The sequence below is a fragment of the Aquarana catesbeiana genome, linkage group LG08, assembly GCF_042186555.1.
Source record: "Aquarana catesbeiana isolate 2022-GZ linkage group LG08, ASM4218655v1, whole genome shotgun sequence".
Classification (NCBI taxonomy): domain Eukaryota; kingdom Metazoa; phylum Chordata; class Amphibia; order Anura; family Ranidae; genus Aquarana; species Aquarana catesbeiana.
In genome coordinates, this window is record NC_133331.1 from 244,886,853 (window position 1) to 244,905,745 (window position 18,893).

At 42.9% G+C, this 18,893-nt stretch overlaps 1 protein-coding gene across 5 annotated transcripts in view; it reads left to right on the forward strand.

Annotated features, from left to right (window-relative positions):
* The window catches only part of LOC141106305 (catenin delta-1-like), a 403,119-nt gene that overhangs the window by 259,632 nt on the left and 124,594 nt on the right, over nt 1-18,893 (forward strand). For all 5 annotated transcript variants that reach the window (XM_073596969.1, XM_073596970.1, XM_073596971.1 and 2 more), the window contains one exon: nt 3,253-3,380. In XM_073596969.1, coding sequence (XP_073453070.1) covers nt 3,253-3,380 — 128 coding nt within the window. The remainder of the gene's footprint in view (nt 1-3,252; nt 3,381-18,893) is intronic.

The following is an 18,893-nucleotide window of genomic DNA, read 5'->3' on the forward strand; positions in this document are numbered from 1 at the left end:
GTCTAGAGAAAGGTAAAGCTTATTCTCTCTTGGGAAGAAAACAATGTACTTTGCCTATCGGCAGTTTTCATTCTAGGAATAGAAAATTGGCAGGAGGACTACTTGAGTCGCCAGCAGTTTTTCCTAGGAGAATGGTTCCTTCACCCCGATATCTTCCTGTCAATGATGGGGAATCCCAGACATGGCCTGTTTGCATCTAGGATCAACAAATAAGATTGATAACTTTGTGTCAAGAACAAAGGATCCGCTAGCATGCGGAATGGATGCCTTGCTATTCCCGTGGAATCGTTTCTCACTGATTTGTGCATTCCCTCCTATTCTTCCTGCATCCACAACTTCACAGGATCAAGCAGGAAGGAAAGTCGTTGATTCTTGTAACCCCTGCGGTGTCCAGGAAATCTTGGGAGATCGTAGAGATGGCAGTAGGGAACCCATGGACCCTACCTTCGCGGCTAGACCTTCTCTCGCAGGGGCCGAAGTTCCATCTTACTTTACAAACAATAAATTTAAAGGGGTTGTAAAGGTAAAAATTTTTTCACCTTAATGCATTCTATGCATTAAGGTGAAAAAACTTTTGACAGTACCGCCGCCCCCAGCCCCCCCGTTTTACTTACCTGATGCCTTGAATCTTCGCTGCTTGTCCTCGTCATCTTCATTGCAGCTCAGCCTGGTCGCTGATTGGCTGCAGTGGATGGATTGAAAGCAGCGCAGCCATTGGCTCGCGCTGCTGTCAATCACATCCGATGACGCGGCGCACTGGGGGGCGGGGCCGAGTGATACAGCGAGCGGCTATATCACGGGAGCGCGCCCGCAAGCACTCGCCACCATGCGAGGGAGCTCGCATTAAGGTGGTAAATGCTTGCGGGGAGGAGCTGAAACAGCCGCCGAGGGACCCCAGAAGACCAGGTTCGGGGCCACTCTGTGCAGAACGAGCTGCACAGTGAAGGTAAGTATAACATGTTTGTTATTTAAAAAAAAAAAAAAAAAATACCTTTACAACCCCTTTAAAGGTTTGAATATTGAGGCCCACACTCTGAAGAAGTGTGGGCTGTTGGGTTCGGTGGTTTTCTACCTTGGTTTATGCAGAGCGAGCCTCCATGGTTCTATATTATGGAGTCTGGGGAACATATGTCTCCTTGTGTGAAACCAGGAGCTGCACCCCAGAAAATTAGTCTAGGTAGAGTCCTTGATTTTTTTCTGCACATGGGGTGAGAAATAAAGCTGGCCTTGAGTGCTTTCTAAGGTCAGGTCTCTGCCTTATCTGTATTATTTCAACGACCACTTGCTTCGCATTCTTTGGTCCATAACTTTATTTGGGGGGGTAACTCGGCTTAATCCCTGGTTAAGTAACCCTTGAACCCTTGGGACTTGAATTTAGTTTTGTCGGCATTACAAAGCACCCTTTTTTGGGCCGATACGACATATTCCCTTGGTCCTTTTTTTGACAAGGAAACTATTTTTTCTGGTAACCACATCTGCTGCAAGAAGGGTATCGGTATTGGCTGCTCTTTCTTGTAAAGAGTCATACTTTTATTGTTCACAAGGATAAGGTAGTATTGCGTCCTCATCCTAACTTTTTACCAAAGGTAGTATCAGGTTTTAATCTAAACCAGGATATTGTTCTACCATCCTTCTTCCAGAACCCTGTTCTTTGGAAGAAAAATCACTTTTTTTTTTTTTTTTTGATGTGGTGAGAGCATTGTCTACTTAAAGGCGATTGCTCAGATTCGAAAACGGATGTTTTTATTCGTGTTGCCTGAAAGTCCTAAAGGAGTACAGGCAGCATTGAAATCTACTATTCTAAATAGATTCGACAAGTAATCGTTCAATATTATGATTAAGAAGTGGATTCCACCTTCTCAAATCAAAACGCACTCCTCTTAGGCTGTTAGTGCTTCCTGGGCAGTGCATCACCAAGCCTCCATGGCTCAAATCTGTAAGGCCGCAACTTGGTCTTCGGTCTATACATTTACCAGATTCTATCAAATAGATGTAAAAGGTCATGAGGATATCGCCTTTGGGCACAGGGTACTGCAGGCTGCAGTATTAGTCCTCTAGTCTCTTATTGCCATACTTTTTGTTGTCTCCCTCCCTTCAGTTGATATTGCTATGGGACATCCCGCATAGTAACTACTATGGCTCTGTGTCCCATGATGTACAATAAGAAAATAGGATTTTTAAAACCGCTTACTTGTAAAATCCTTTTCTTTGAAGTACATCACGGGACACAGAGGTCCCTCCCTTCTTTGGTAAACCACGTGTATTGCTTTGCTACAAAACTGAGATACTCCCAGTAGTGGGAGGGGTTATATAGGGAGTGCACTTTTTATCTTAGGGCGTGCCAGTGTCCATCACCTGAAGGTGGCCTATAACCCACATAGTAACTACTATGGCTCTGTGTCCCGTGATGTACGATAAAAAAATAGGATTTTTAAAACCGCTTCAAAAGAAAAGGATTTTACAGGTAAGCTGTTTTAAAAATCCTATTTTACTATTTTTTTTTTGTGCCATTTTTTTCTTTGATAATGCGATATCCATTACTATTTACCACTAAATGAAAGGGACAATGTGTTCTGAAACAAACCAGGTATAATTCACCTTGAGACACTAAGGGCAGCTTTACACTGCCCTGCTTAGCGTTTGCTAAAGCGCAGCTAGCCTGCAGTTCTCTTGCGGGTTAGCTGAGCTGTCCCGTAGACTTTTATGAGATCCTGCAGGTTTTGGTGCAGTTTCAGAAAGTGCACCAAAACTCCTGCATGCTGCAACTTAGGTGTGCTTTCTGAGAGAGCATCCAAAAGCTCAGCGGAGCAGTGTGAAGCTGCCCTAAGTGGTTGCAATGATATGTACAGTTTTACTAATCTACATCAGTTGCAAAACTGTGTCCAGGGGTCTGTATACTGGATGTCATATTGTGAAGCATAAATATGACCCTGTATTAATCAGCTAATGTATATTGTGTCCTTTCCTATGTAATCCATACTTGTTTGTTTGGATTTATTAGATTAAGACCTCTGTGCTTTATAGCGGTCTGACCTATGCTGATATTACTTAGAAAAAAAATTGAAAAATATTTTTGCTGTTTAGATTTTTTAAACTTTTCACTTGCAATGCTGCACAGAATGTTAAACAAATCAGCCTGTTGTCTAAAAAGCAGCAATAGGAGAAAAATCCTGGAATTAGTTTTTAGGTTTTTGATCATTTTCATATTGTGGTTCCAAGCTAATTAACTTTTTTTTTTTTTTTCAATGGCAGGTTATGAGCTCCTCTTTCAACCAGAGGTAGTGCGTCTCTACATTTCTCTTGTGAAGCTGTCGCCTACGCCTGCTATCTTGGAAGCGGCGGCTGGAGCAATACAGAACCTTTGTGCTGGAAACTGGACTGTAAGTTTTATCTGAATCTAACTGTACATTGGTTCCTGTGGTTGCTTTAAATTTTTTGGGGTGAAATGTTCAGGAGCTTCTGTCCCATGTGTTTGTGTGAAATGTTACAATTACATGCTAACTAAAATCGCTTGCTGTTTTTTTAAAGTCCAAGTCTGGGCAAAAGATGAAAAAGACATTCAGTACATTTCTGCAGTACGTGCCCATTTCCCTTTAAAAATTTGGCAAGTGCATAGAAATACAGTCATATAAAGAGTTAAGCATACTCCATTGAAATCTTTGGCTTTCTCAACATATCTGAATAGACAAACACTGGATATTTATTCAAACACTGCCTACCAATAAAGTTTATATGCTTGAAATAAGAACACAATAAAAATGTGCCTTTTCAGTCAAAAATATCAGATGTAATGGTGTATTCTGGAAAAAGTTTATACCTTTGGCATCAAAAGCTGGTATTGCCATTTATTAGAAATTTCTTCCTATAGGTATATAACTGCCCACCAGTCTCTGGGTTGTGGGTGACCCGACTGGGGTGGTGGGGGTGGGGTGGTGTGTGCCGCCACTGCAGTCAGGTGTGGCTACGTACAAGACACAGAGTAATAATTTGTGGTTAACGCTAAACTGATGACCTGTAATCGCGTTTAAAGCATAATCTATGGACAACTTGGGGTAATGAAGTTTTAAGGCTTGACAGGTTTGGTATCTATTTACTTGATGCATACTAATATTTTATTTGGGAAAAAAAGGGTAATATATTGTGTTTTGTGTGCTCTAAAATTTTGTATTTTTTTTTTTTTTTTTAATATTCAGTGAGGCTAATATTGTGTGACAAAAAACTTAAACTAGCCTCATTTTATTGTGCCTGCTTTCAGAAAATATATACAGTATTTACAAAATTGCTCTGGCAGTAAAAGGGTTAAGTGGTTGTTAACCTCTGACATGAAATTGGAATAGTGTGTAGATGTTTCTATCCAGAGCACAAAGTGTTCATTTCTGTCTACAGCCTTGTTGCTCTGCTATTAACATGAGTCACTTCTGACGTGTTTTCCTGACCCCAATAAAAAAAAAAGCTGCCTGTGATGAATGGCTTCAGCTCTGTTCCTGTATGCTGTGTGAAGGTGTTCTGTCCCTTTCCATCCAATTAGCTCTCAGAGCTCCCCTCACTGAGATCTGCATAGTGTAACTTTTAGCTCCACATCCCCTGTTTTCTGAAAGCTCAGACATGCTGTATAAATTTGGCACTTTTAATGGCGGTGGAGATAGGAAGACTGCAGATAAACAGGTACAATATATATATAAAATAATTTAGTCTGTGTATCACCTGAGGACATTCACTTCATGGTGTTTGTGAAGGTTTAAAAGGACTTTACTCACTTCTACCCCAGCTCAGGAAGATTTACCCTCCTTGGCCCGGCCATTTTTTGAGATACAGCACTTCGTTACTTTAACTGACAATTGCGCGATTGTACAATGCTGTACCCAAATAAAATGTATGTCCTTTTTTTCCTACAAATAGAGCTTTCTTTTGGTCTCTTTTTTTTTTTTTTTTTGCGCTATAAAACCTATCCTATAAAAAAAAAAACCTGAAAAAAAAATCAAATTTCTTCATAAATTTAGGCCAATATGTATTCTGCTACACATTTTTAGTAAAAAAAAAAAAAATTCCAATAAGCGTATGTTGGTTGGTTTGCGCAAAAGTTATAGCGTTTACAAACTATGGGATATTCGTATTCATTTTTTTTATTAGTAATTGCGGCGAACAGCGACTTATAACAGTACTGCAATAGCGGTGGACATTAGAACACTGACACTTTTTGGGGACCAGTAATACTAATACAATGATCAGTGCTAAAAAATATGCACGGTCACTGTACTAATGACACTGGTTGGGAAAGGGTTAACATCAGGGGCGATAAAAAGGGTTAACTGTGTGCCTAGCCAGTGTTTTTCACTGTAGTGTGGGACCTGCTTTTACTAGGGGAAGACATCGATCCATGTCCTTGCTTTGCAGAGACAGAGGATCCATGCCTTTCCTCTTGTCAGAACAGCGATCTGCCTTGTTTACATAGGCAGACTGCTGTTCGGTGTCTTGGCAGTATGATCGGTGGGTGCTGGCGGACATCAAGTCTGCGGTACTTGCTGATCGGCTCCCGCTGTGTATAGTCATATTCGTGCCAGCTACCCGGAAGTACACATGATCCTGAGCACAGCTTGCCGCCCTGTAGCAGTAAAACCAGCTATAGGGCAGTCAGCAAGTGGTTAATGACCAACTATAATCCAGCACTGTTGTTTTTTTGTTTTTTTTTAAACAGCAGATTTGTTTTTACACACCTGTCATTCGGGTTTAACTAGTGCAATCTTTGTGATTCTAAATGAATGCTCTTTGAACCCAACTGTTGCAAGAGTTACTTAAGAGACCACAATGAAATTTTGGGCTTTATGGAGACTACTTTTAGCATCAAACAAGATCCGCTCCTGGGTTGAGTTTGCAGGTCCTGCCAGTCAAGAACAAAATAGCAGTTGTTTCAAATCAACTTTTTAAATCCTTTTCCAAGATTATGTTTCTATAGTTTTCTTTTAGAGGGTCTTAGAAGACTTGATATGATACAGGATTTAGATAGCGCCAACAGTTTGCGCAGTACTTTACAATATAAAGGGAGACCGTACGGGTACAGTACAATATGGTTAAGAGGGCCCTTTTTCGCAGGAGCTTACAATCTAATAGGGTGGGGCAAGTGGTACAAAACATAACTGTGAGAGATGAGCGGATGAAAGAATGAAAATTTCAGTTGTTAGGTGGAGGTGGCTTCCCTAAAGATATTTTCAGGGATCACCTAAAGGTTACTGGACTAGGAGATAGTAGAACAAATTGAGGTAGAGAGTTCCAGAGGATGAGAGAGGCTCTGGAGAAGTCCTGGAGATGAGCATTATTGATCTTGGCATAATACCACATACGTACTAGCATGTAAGGAGTCAATGACACATTTGTAGCTTAAAGAATAAGTTCACCTTTTTTTAAAATAATAATAAATGCACATCTTTGCATGCATTTATTACATTTATTACTTTTTTTACTTGGAGCCTGTAAAGCATTGCACCCGCGATCAGTAGTTCGCAGGTGCAATGCAGGCCTTCTGTAGACTTGTCAGTCTATCTGCTCATACCTCATATGGGCAGGCAGATACACTGACAGGAAGAGAGAATGAACTACTAAAGTGCTCAACAGCACCATGGTGGTTCATTGAAACTACAAGCTGACAGCCGCAAAGGCTATCGCTACTTGTAGTTTCTCATTCAGAGGACTGTGAATGAAAGACATGGCTGGGCGGCTGTCACTGGGGAGGGGGGGGAGAGGCTGCATCTACTTAAATACAGGTGGAACATGTAACATGAGTGAACTTATCCTTTAAGGCTACCTTAGCTACCCGTATTGATGCTGTACACTCCTGCCTAGCATTAGAGTAGCCTGGTATCCAGCAGCGGGTCCACTTGTTGGTAGTCTGTCCTGTATGAAGACTGGCCTTATCTGGAGAGGAATTTTTCACTCAGCTGTATGTTATTGAGGAGAGATGGAAGTTAAGATATTGGGCAGTTCTGTGGGAGATCCTGCCATTTCTTGTCTTGGCAAGACCCTCATGGCACCCGTGGATGATAATACTATGTTCAAGGACAATGTAGACACCTCTTTAAGGTGGATGTAAACCCCATTCATGAAATTTGAGCTGGGCACATATACAGTGCCTTGCAAAAGTATTCACCCCCTTGGCTTTTTACCTATTTTGTTACATTACAAGCCTTTAGTTCAATGTTCTTTTAATCAGAATTATATGTGATGGATCAGAACACAATAGTCAAAGTTGGTGACGTAAAATTAGAAAAATATATACATAAAACTATTTTTCAGAAATAAATAAACTGATAATTGGCATGTGTGTATGTATTCACCCCCTTTGTTATGAAGCCCATAAAAAGCTCTGGTGCAACCAATTGACTTCAGAAGTCACATAATTAGTGAAATGATGTCCACCTGTGTGCAATCTAAGTGTCACATGATCTGTCATTACTTTTACACACCTTTTTGAAAGGCCCCAGAGGCTGCAACACCTAAGCAAGAGGCACCACAAACCAAACACTGCCATGAAGACCAAGGAACGCTCCAAACAAGTAAGGGACAATGTTGTTGAGAAGTGCAAGTCAGGGTTAGGTTATAAAAATTATCCAAATCTTTGATGATCCCTAGGAGCACCATCAAATCTATCATAACCAAATGGAAAGAACATGGCACAACAGCAGACCTGCCAAGAGATGGCCGCACACCAAAACTCACGGACCTGGCAAGGGGGGCATTAATCAGAGAGGCAGCACAGAGACCTAAGGTAACCCTGGAGGAGCTGCAGAGTTCCACAGCAGAGACTGGAGTATCTGTACAAGAAGCTGTACGCTCCATAGAGTTGGGCTTTATGGCAGAGTGGCCAGAAGAAAGCCATTACTTTCAGCAAAAAACAAAATGTCATGTTTTGAGTTTGCGAAAAGGCATGTGGGGGACTCCCAAAATGGAGTGAGGAAGGTTCTCTGGCCTGATACTAAAATTGACCTTTTTTGGCCATCAAAGAAAACGCTGTGTCTGGCGCAAATCCAACACATCACATCGCCCAAAAAACACCATTTTTCAGCAGTCGGGACCGGGAAACTGGTCAGAGTTGAGGGAAAGATGGATTGTGCTAAATACAGGGATAAAACTTTGCAAGGCACTGTATTTGCAGTGTTTTCTTCTCTCTCTTTAAAGCACTAAGTCCCGTGGCTTTCTCCTGCTCCGTTCTTTTGTTATCAGCATAACCTCTGACAAGTTCTTCGACACGTGATAAAACCAGGCTGAAATTTGTGTCGGGGTGCGTGCTATAAATGGATTAGCAGACAGCTTGACTTGTCACAACACAGCTCTGAAAGTCTCTGCCTATCTAGAGGGGTGTGTGTGTCTTTCCTCTCATCAGCTGTCTCCCTGTGTAATCCAACACTACTCTGCTACTGCTGAATGAGGAAGTGAAAATTCTAATGGGATGTGCACTTTCTAAACAGCATATAAAGCTGAAGACAGCTTATATACATGTAAAACTTATGAAGGAGGATTTGTTTCATCTCTGTGTATCATCTGAAGCTGTTAACTTCATTGGGTATATGTGAGGGTTTACATCCACTTTAAAGCTCTTCTTTTAATCATACAGTACAGGACACAGACACCTTATTCATACACCATGGGTTTTAGGCTTGTACATTCAGGTATTTGAAAACTGGCAAGCTTTTGAGGACATGTCCTTCTGGGGTGTCTCCCCTATGACCATATGCTACTCCGTGAGGAGTCAGTTTTTTTTTGCTAGTGTCTTTAGGTGATGGGACCTCTTCTTCCATGATAAACCAGCTTGACTAGTTTATTATTTTGCTATTTTTTTGTCTATTTGGATTGGTGCAACCTCTGTAATTCCTGGGGAGCTATTCCTGGACCTCACATTGTACGGACGGCACTGAATCCTGTGTGGGAAGCTCACCTTGCCACTTGTGGTGTCGAGCTAGCCGCAGGGTGCTATACAGGTGCAGGGTCATGGTTGATTGCTATAGAACTGGGATGGGGTATGCCCACCATGATGGGCAAAGCCTGAGATTTATATACAGTCCAGTGTCGTGGACAGCTAAGACAGTCACTCTTTATCCTTAACTGTTTAAAATGGGTACAGTTGGGCTGTGATTGGCCCGGTCTGTACCATATGATCACTGTGACCAATTACAGCTAGCAACACAAAAGATGGTATGAAAGGAAGACATCCATTGTTTACATTTGTCATACGATCTGTTGTGATTGGTCACAGCGGTTATATGGTGCCGACACAGTGATCTGTCATCGGACAAATCGGGCCAGCAGCACGGCCACGTCATGGGAGGATGTCATATGACGTCCAACTGGAACGATGAAAGTCATGCCCCGCCAATGAAAAACATGGGTGCAGTGCCAAATCCAATATCAAGCACTATCACAACCTGATGCTGCTCCTAAAATTAGCGATAACTAATAAGCAAGATATAAAACAGTGAAGGGCGCAACAGTAGTGCAATACAAACAGACTTAATACATATAAAGTTAATCTAAATGCAATTAAAATAAAAGTTCATATTGTATCCGACATTGTTATAAAACAAAAACAATTAATCTTCTTCAATGTGCTCCAAACACCGTGTGATGCTAAAGTGCAAATGCTTCAAAATAAAGTGCTTCACCCGAAGTGGTATGTCAAAGCGCTCACCAGATATCAGCCAACAAGTGACCCCAAGGCATGTAATAAACCAGACAGACTTCTTTCATCCGATGTTCCCTTCATGGATCTTCCAGCACGAGTCTGCTGTATAAGGACACCCAGATCTCAATCCAAGCGGGAATGATGTGTGTGTGTGTGTAATAAATAAATATATATATATATATATATATATATATATATATATATATATATATATATATATATATATATATGCACCGCCACCGGGTCTAGGGTTCCATTGAGTTTACCTCCTGGACGATACAAGCACCAACACTTGAGTACGTTTTCAATGCTTTATTGAACCAAGTAACGAAGGAAGTAGCAGGAAAGAGGCAGGAGGAAAGCTACAGGGAAGCTCAAATACCTTTCTTTAGGATTCTTTAGAACGTCCTTTAACGTTGAATACTGTAATTGAATGCGATCCCCTTGTGGGACACGATCTTTGCTCACCTGGATAGGCCTCTCTCACGTGCCTAGCAGCCAGTACGTAGCACGAACAAAAGTCTCTGCCACAGATTGCTTGAAATAAACCCGTACGATCCTCTGCCACAGGATGTATTGGTTTGCGGTGAATGTCAGACACAGTACTTGGACCTCTAAGCCAACCCGGCAGTACTATGTAATAAGACTACTTCAGGATACGTCATCCAACCGAGTCACAAGGCCCCTCTCCAGATCAGCACTCTGCATGATCCTTCCATGACGGGTCCTCCCCTGGGATCTCCTCGGTTGTCCAGCTTCTTCACTCTGGATAGACAGCTCAGGACCTTTCCTCGGCTGCTGTGGTAGGCCCCACACAGGCTTCTGGGCCCACCCACGCGCCGCAGTGACGCGGGCCTCCGGAACGGAGGACCGCAAGGTGGTACTCTAACGCATACCTGTCAGGCCCTAGGAGGGCCAGCAGGTGGCTGTAAAACGACCCCTAAACATGGCGTTCGACCCATAAATACCCTCTCCCAGAATGCAACTCGGAGGACCACCTCCACCGAGTTGTCTGCGGGACAGAGGAGCACCCATGCGCTTCGACACGTTGCTTTACCAACACCAGCTCAGGGTAACAACGACACCCACCGACTCAGTGTGGAATCACACGCAACGTCAGCCAAGCTGGAACAGAGGCAAATCTAACTTCCTCTAACGAGCAATTCACTAAATTTACCTATCAGATGGTAGATCATAAATCTACCAGCACTACACACGGATAGTGTAATAATGTCTTTTTAATGACTTTAAAACAACACTTACAAATCCAAGTTTGTATGGTGTAAGGTACAGGTACAAACGGGATGCAGTTGTAGAGGGAAGCAGAGTCTAGTCCGGCAACTTGCAAGTGTGTATAACACTCAGCATGCGTCTTGGCGTGCGTCCCAGCTATATGCAGGAACAGAGGACTCATGTGCTGCGTGTCGAGCCTCACTTTCAATACATTTCACGCTCATGCGCTCATCATCAGGAAACGGGAATTATGAGGAGCCACCATTTGCAGATGTTGTGGAGGAACTGGATGTGAGCTGATTGTCCTAAGGAGTCATAATAAAAAATATCTATAGATAGATATATCTATCTATATATCTCTATATCTCTATCTATATATAGATAGATATAGATATACCCTGTTTCCCCGAAAATAAGACCTAGCGTGATTGTCGGTGATGGCTGCAATATAAGCCCTACCCCCCAAATAAGCCCTAATTAAAGTCATTGTAGGTCTTATTTGCAGAGTAGGGCTTATTTTCGGGGAAACAGAGTAGGGCTTATTTGGGGGGGTAGGGCTTATATTGCAGCCATCACAGACAATCACGCTAGGTCTTATTTTCGGGGAAACAGGGTAGCTATAGATAGATATCTATCTCTCAATCATTCCCGCTTGGATTGAGATCTGGGTGTCCTTATAAAGCAGACTCATGCTGCAACATTCATAAAGGGAACATCGGATGAAAGAAGTCTGTCTGGTTTATTACATGCCTGGGGGTCACTTGTTAGCCGATATCATCTGGTGATTGCTTTGACGAAGCACTTTATTTTAAAGCATTTCACTTTAGCATCACACGTGTTTGGAGCACATTTAAGAAAATTCATTGTTTTTGTTTTATAACAATTTCGGATACAATATGAACTTTTAATTGCATTTATATTCACTTTATATGTATTAAGTATGTTTGTATCGCACTATTGTTGCGCCCTTCACTGTTTTATATTTTCTGCCCCGACATTATTTTGCAAAAGGCTGGGCGGGAAGTGGTTAAAGATCCTCAATATGTTTCTTCACATTCCAAAGTTTCAAATGGAAATTTGCAAGGTAATTGCTTCTTTATGACCATCCAAGATGCTTATCTGCATGTTTGAATTAACCCACTTCATCAGCCTGTCCTTTGCTCCCAGGGGGTTCACAAAGATCATGGTCATGAGAAGAAGTCAAACACTCTATCAGTGTGTTGGAACTGGGCTGTCACGCTGTTCCTCTGCAATGGACCCCCCTCCTAAATTGAAAATGAATTCAGATACAGTCACACAGTGCCACCACAGTAGCATATATCAATCATCAAAGGGGCTTGAAGAGACTGGCTGTTGACGCATGGTAACCAGATTCTATCTTAAACAGAAATTCACTGGCCAGTGATTTCTGCAGTACATATGACCGAAATGGACAACTGGCCGACAGAGATGCCACCTCTTGGACAAAGGGGAATGGTTTCTTCATCCTAGATGTGTTCAATATGATATGCCTAAAATGGTGGACTCCAGATGTGAACATGCTAACCTCCAAATACAACAGAAGACTGTCTGTATCCAGAACCAGGAATCCTCTACCTTCTGACCTCAAATGCACTAGTTATCCCATGGTCTCATTTCAGGCTGCTCTATACCTTACCTTCACTGAGCATTCTGCCTCAACTGCTCTGCCAAATAGAGCAAGAGATGAAGATGGCAATTCTTCTAGCACCAAACTGGTCCAGAAGAACCTGATACACAGACATACTGAGACTTCTTGATAAGGACCCCTGGCCTCTTACCAGCAGGCCAGAACTGCTGTCTCAAGGCCCTCAATTCCAGCCCTACGTCTGTCGTTTACCGGTATGGCTGTTGAAACCCAGATCTTAAAGGATAGAGGGGTTTTGGAGTCCTACCTAGATGAAGGCCAGAAAAGCTACACTCAGGAAGATTTATTTTTGTACCTGAAATTTTGATTTCACTTGGTGTGAGCGTAGTCTGTTCATTCCCAAAGATTACTCTGTGCCTCTCATTCTGACATTTTCTGCAAACAGGTCTTGACCAGAACTTAGCTATTGGCATCCTAAAAGGCCAGCTTTCAGCCTTATCCATCTTTTTCAAGGGTTTAGCGTTCACTTATAAAAGCCTTTATTCAAGATCAAGGTGTTGCTTGCATTAGGACCCCTTTGCAACACCCTGTGCTTTCCTGATTCCTTTATTTGGTTCTCTCTTCCTTGCTGACGCCACCTTTTGAGCCCATCAGGGACTTACCCTTTGAGATTCTTGCCAGCGAAAATAGCCTTTCTGGAGGCCATCGTATCTGTCAGACTTGTCTCTGAACTGGTGACCCTTTGCTGTAAAGATCCCTTACTTATACTTCACAACAAGGTTGTATTATGTCTTAGACCATCCTTTCTTCTAAAAGTGGTTTCAGTGTTCGATGACCGTGAGGACATTGTTCTGCCGTCTTTGTGCGCTGCATGTAAACATCAAGGAGAAAAGAGATGGTGAGCGTGCCACTACATATTTAATTTTTATTGAGATTACTTGCTGCATAACTGAGGATTAACAGAATGGAGCAGGATTATAGGTAGACTAGGGCTCAAAATTTCAAGTCCTGAGCAACTAGTAAGGCCTTAAGGGTTACTCACCACCAGTTGCCCCACCCAATCCCTACTCTGTACTGCCCCTAATTTCGCCCCTAAACACGGCCTCAAATATTATCTCATGAAATTACACTTTAAATGTTTTTTGCAGAATTAATTTACAAAAATAAATATTAACAACTTTATCAGTGCAGCCTCACCAGTGTCCATCAATACAGCCTCATCAGTGCTCATCAGCGCAGCCTCGTCAGTGCCCATCAGCGCAGCCTCGTCAGTGCCCATCAGCGCAGCCTCGTCAGTGCCCATCAGCGCAGCCTCGTCAGTGCCCATCAGCGCAGCCTCGTCAGTGCCCATCAGCACAGCCTCGTCAGTGCCCATCAGCACAGCCTCGTCAGTGCCCATCAGCACAGCCTCGTCAGTGCCCATCAGCACAGCCTCGTCAGTGCCCACCATTGCAGCATGACCTGTGCCCACCATTGCAGCATGACCTGTGCCCACAATTGCAGCCGCGTCCTGTGCCCACCATTGCAGCCTCACATGTGCAGAGGAAGAGAGAGGGCGGCTGGATCATCACAGGGGAAGAGAGCGTGGAGGAAGAGGTTTGCCAGCCAGGTCATAGAGCAGGGATAGCCTGCTGTAACAGCTTACAGTAGAATTGCCGTCCGCTCATGGTCACACACAGCCCTGCCTCCTGACCCCGCACCTGTGTTAGACAGAACACATCCCAGTATTGGACCGGTGTTCCATCTGTTATAGGCGCAGGTCAGGAGGCGGGTCTGTGTGACCACGAGCGGACGGCAATTCTAATGCAAGCTTTTACAATGGGCAATCCCCGCTCTGTGATCTCACGTCTCTCCTCCACGCTCTATTTCCCCGGGGCGATCGCTGGGGGAATGGCTCTCTGCCAGCTGTGCTTGTCCCCCCTCTCCGAGGCAGCCCACGCTTGTCAGCCCTCATTTTCCACTCGCAAAATGCGAGTAGGCGAGTGGAAAATTTGAGGGCTGTGCTAGGCGCATGAAAGTTTTGCCTGTTTCCAATCACCTGAAGGTATGAGTGTAACCCATGGTGTGTGAAAAGTTGCCTGTGTCCTGTACTATACTGCAAGATATGAAATATACAGGCAAGTCAAAATTCCTTTTTTTTTTTTTTTTTTTTTTTTTTTTTTTGTTTTGTTTTTTTGTGGTCCTCACCATGCAACACTAGATTGCTTCAGTATACTAGGCCATTGCTGTCTGAACTAAGGCCTTATTCACACTTCTATGCATTTTTGCATGTTGTGCAACACACACAGAGCAGCTGATTCATTTCAGTGGACTGCCTATATGCGATTTAAAAAACCTGGAAACAAAACTGCCTTTCTTCACCGTGCAAAACAAAAGCAGTCCATAAACTATGGACCTTGCCCCTTCCCAGGCTTTAAGTCTCTGTTTCAGGGGGTCCAAAGAAAAGTACACCACAACTCAGCTGTAGCTTAGCAAAGAACAGCACTCGGCTCTTCCTCAAAAGCATATCTGTGAGGAGAATGTGGGCTGGGCAACCAAAAAGCTTTTGAGAGGGCAGAATGTTGTTCAGAATTCATAAGTCAGTCATGCCATTTTTGTAGAATAGGAGGCACATAACACTGATTCCTTTTCCATAATTTCAGGAATGCATCTCCTATTATCACAACATCATAGCTGTATTCCAAACATCCTTATCAGCATTTTTGATACACAGCAGAACCTCATAACCAAATTAACCAACAACAAAACAAAGCATTGAAAGCAGATAAACCTATAATTTAGCCCCATGACCATAATTGACACAATACACATATTCGTCTCGCTCTAATAGTCATCATAAACCTTCAAGATTGAGTAACTAGAATTCTAACAAATATCCATCCTCTTCTCAGGCTCATCACCTCTCATTAATAGCTCAATGGAATGGCCAAATACACATTCCTGGCTGTCTGTTATAAACCAAAGAATCCAAGCTTCAGTGTATTTCATAACTTCTGAGTTGAAAATAGTACAACCAGAATAAGGAAATATTTACCTTTTTTATAACCACTTCCCATCCCGCGTATTGTAATATGACTGCCGCAGGAACACTCTGTCCCTCCAGGCGGCGTCATTTGACGTCCTCAGCTTCCTGGCAGTCTAGGGGGTGATGTCTGCCGGGCACCTGCGATTGCTGGTCACAGAGCAGGAACGTGGATCTATGTGTGTAAACACACAGATCCATGTCCTCTAAGGGGAGAGGAGACAGATCATGTGTTCCTAGTATAGGGGAACACCAATCTGTCACCTCCCCCAGTCAGTCCCCTCCCCCCACAGTTAGAATCACTCCCTAGGTAACACATTTATCCCCTTGATCGCCCCCTAGTGTTAACCCCTTCTTTGCCAGTGATACTTGTACAGTAATCAGTGCATATTTATAGCACTGATTGCTGTATAATTGTCAATGGTCCAAAAATAGTGTCAAAAGTGTCCGCTGCAATGTCATCACCAATCACAAAAATCGCAGATCGCCGCCATTACTAGTAAAAAAAAAAAAAAAAAAAAGTAATAATAAAAATGCCAAAAACATATCCCCTATTTTGCAGACACTATAACTTTTGTGCAAACCAACCAATATACGCTTATTGCGATTTTTTTTTTTTTTTTTTTTTTACCAAAAATATGTAGTATACATATCGGCCTAAACTGAGGAAGAAATTTCGTGTTTTTTTTTTTAAATTGGGGATATTTATTATAGCAAAAAGTTTTTAAAAAAAGTGTGTTTTTTCAAATTTGTCGCTCTTTTTTTGTTTATAGCGCAAAAAATAAAAACCGCAGAGGTTATCAAATACCACCCAAAGAAAGCTCTATTTGTGTGTGTGTGGGGGGGGGGGATCAAAATTTCATATAGGTACAGCGTTGTATGACCGCACAATTGTCATTCAAAATGTTACAGCGCTGAAAGCTGAAAATTGGCCTGGGCAGGAAGGGGGTGAAAATGCCCTGTATTGAAGTGGTTAAAGGAGAAGTCCAGCCTGAGCTTTTTAGGCTGGGCTTCTCCTCTGGGTCACAGGAGTGCAATTCGTTTTGTCGTTCAGTCGAGGCAGTGCATCATCCTGACTTCTCAAGTCTGGATCCGCCGGCTACCTTGATTGTTGGCAGTCTCACTCAGCGTCTCAGTGAGCTGCTGAGATGGCTGCTCCCCTCCCCTCCACAGCTCATCGCTCCAATGAGCGTGGAAGATCAGAGCAGGAGAGATGCTGACTGACAGGCAGCATCTCTCTGCTTAAGGGAGGAGTGAGAATCGAGCCATCGACCGTGTTCGGTGGCTCGGTTCTCAGTGCAGAGACGCTGGGGGACAGCTGCAGCATCGATCTGATGCTCCATCCACCTAGGTAAGTATGAATCTAAAAAACAAAACGATAACCCATACTTCTCTTTTAACAGTTCTTTTAACAGTCCTTTAGCAGCATTTAAGCCCAAAGGGAGGTACCAGAAGCAGATTAGGCCCATTACCTCTCATAGGTGTAATAGCCATCATATTTGTATTCATTCAAACCGTAATTTCATGCTGCACAATAATATGCAAGTTACCACAATGCAACCTGTAGGTATCCCAAAATGCATTCCATGTGACATCCCATTGGCAACTCCTCAGACCTTCTTCGTCAGTTAATTTCTGTCAACACCCTCTTCAGTGACCAGAAAAGATGGAGCTCTTTTTTCATTAAAGGAAACATCAACCAAGATCTGTGAGAGTCACTGATCCATCTTGCTCTTTGATTGGACTCTGCCGAACTCACTGATGCAGACTTTAAGTGTTTTCACTTTAAAACCCCTGTGTTTTTCTGTGTTTTTATTTGCACCATGTTACCTTCTCTACTATTAAACAATATTTTGAAATGCATTCATATGTCAAGTTCACACTGGCATTGAAAGCAGGCATTTCCATCTCAGTCTTTCAAATCTAGCCATTGAACACAGAACAGACCAAAACCAGATGAGCGAGTCCAAGATATTAACTGTTGGTAAAACAGTTCTCTAGCTCACTCATCACCTCCTCCCGTGCTCGCCTCCAGGACTTTTCCAGAGCCTCTCTAAGCCTGTGGAACTCCTTACCCCAATATGTCTGTCTATCTCCCACTCTATTGGCATTTAGATGATCCCTGAAAATCCTCCTCTTCAGAGAAGCCTATCCCACACCTAACAACTGTATTTTCATTTTGTCCATCTGATCATCCCCCACAGCTACTACCCTTTGTTCAACTTGACCCTCCCTTCTAGATTGTAAGCTCTAACGAGCAGGGCCCTCTGATCCTTCCTTTATTGTAATTTTACTGTCTTCCCTGATGTCGTAAAGCGATGCGCAAACTGTTGGTGCTATATTAATCCTGTATAATAATAAAATTGTCCAACTGTACTGTGAAGCGCCGTCCAATCAGCTTTGCTGCATTTGGCAGAATCTTGACTGACAATATATATCTCTAAACACTGCAGAATTCATCCAGCTGCTTCTGTCACATCAATAAACACCAATGACCCAGTGCCACTGGAAGCCATGCATTCCCATGCCATCACACTGCTTCCACCATGTTTTACAGATGACGTTGTATGCTTTGGATCATAAGCTGTTCCAAGCCTTCTCCACGCTTTTTTCTTCCAGTCATTCTGTTACAGATTAATCTTAGTTCCAAAGAATGCTTTTCCAGAACTGGTCTGGCTTTTTTAAATGTTTTTTGGCAAAGTCTACCTCCTGGAGAGTGTCCTTCACTTAAAAAAAATTCTCCAGTCTGATGAAACAAAGATTGAACTCTTTGGCCTGAATGGCCAAAGAGTTCTGGAGGAAACCAGGCACCGCTCATCGCCTGGCCAGTACCATCCCTACAATGAAGCATGGTGGTGGCAGCATCATGCTGTGGGGATGTTTTTCAGTGGCAGGAAATGGGAGACTAGTCAGGATCAAGGGAAAGATGAATACAGCAATGTACAGAGACATCCTTAACAAAAACCTGCTCCAGTGCGCTCTAGACCTCGGACTGGGGGGAAGGTTCATCTTCCAACAGGACAAAGACCCTAGGCACACAGCCAGGATAACAACGGAGTGGCTTCAAGACAACTTGAGTGTCCTAGCCAAAGCCCAGACTTGAACCCATTTGAACATCTCTGGAGAGATCTGAAAATGGCTGTGCACCAACGCACCCCATCCAACCTGATGGAGCTTGAGAGGTCCTGCAAAACAGATTGGGAGAAACTGCCCAAAAATAGCTGTGCCAAGCTTGTGGTATCATACTCAAAAAGATGTGAGGCTGTAATTGGTGCCAAAGGTGCTTTAACAAAGTTGTGAGCACAGGCTGTGAATACTTAAGTACATGGGATTTTTTTTTTTTTAATAGATTTGTAAAGATT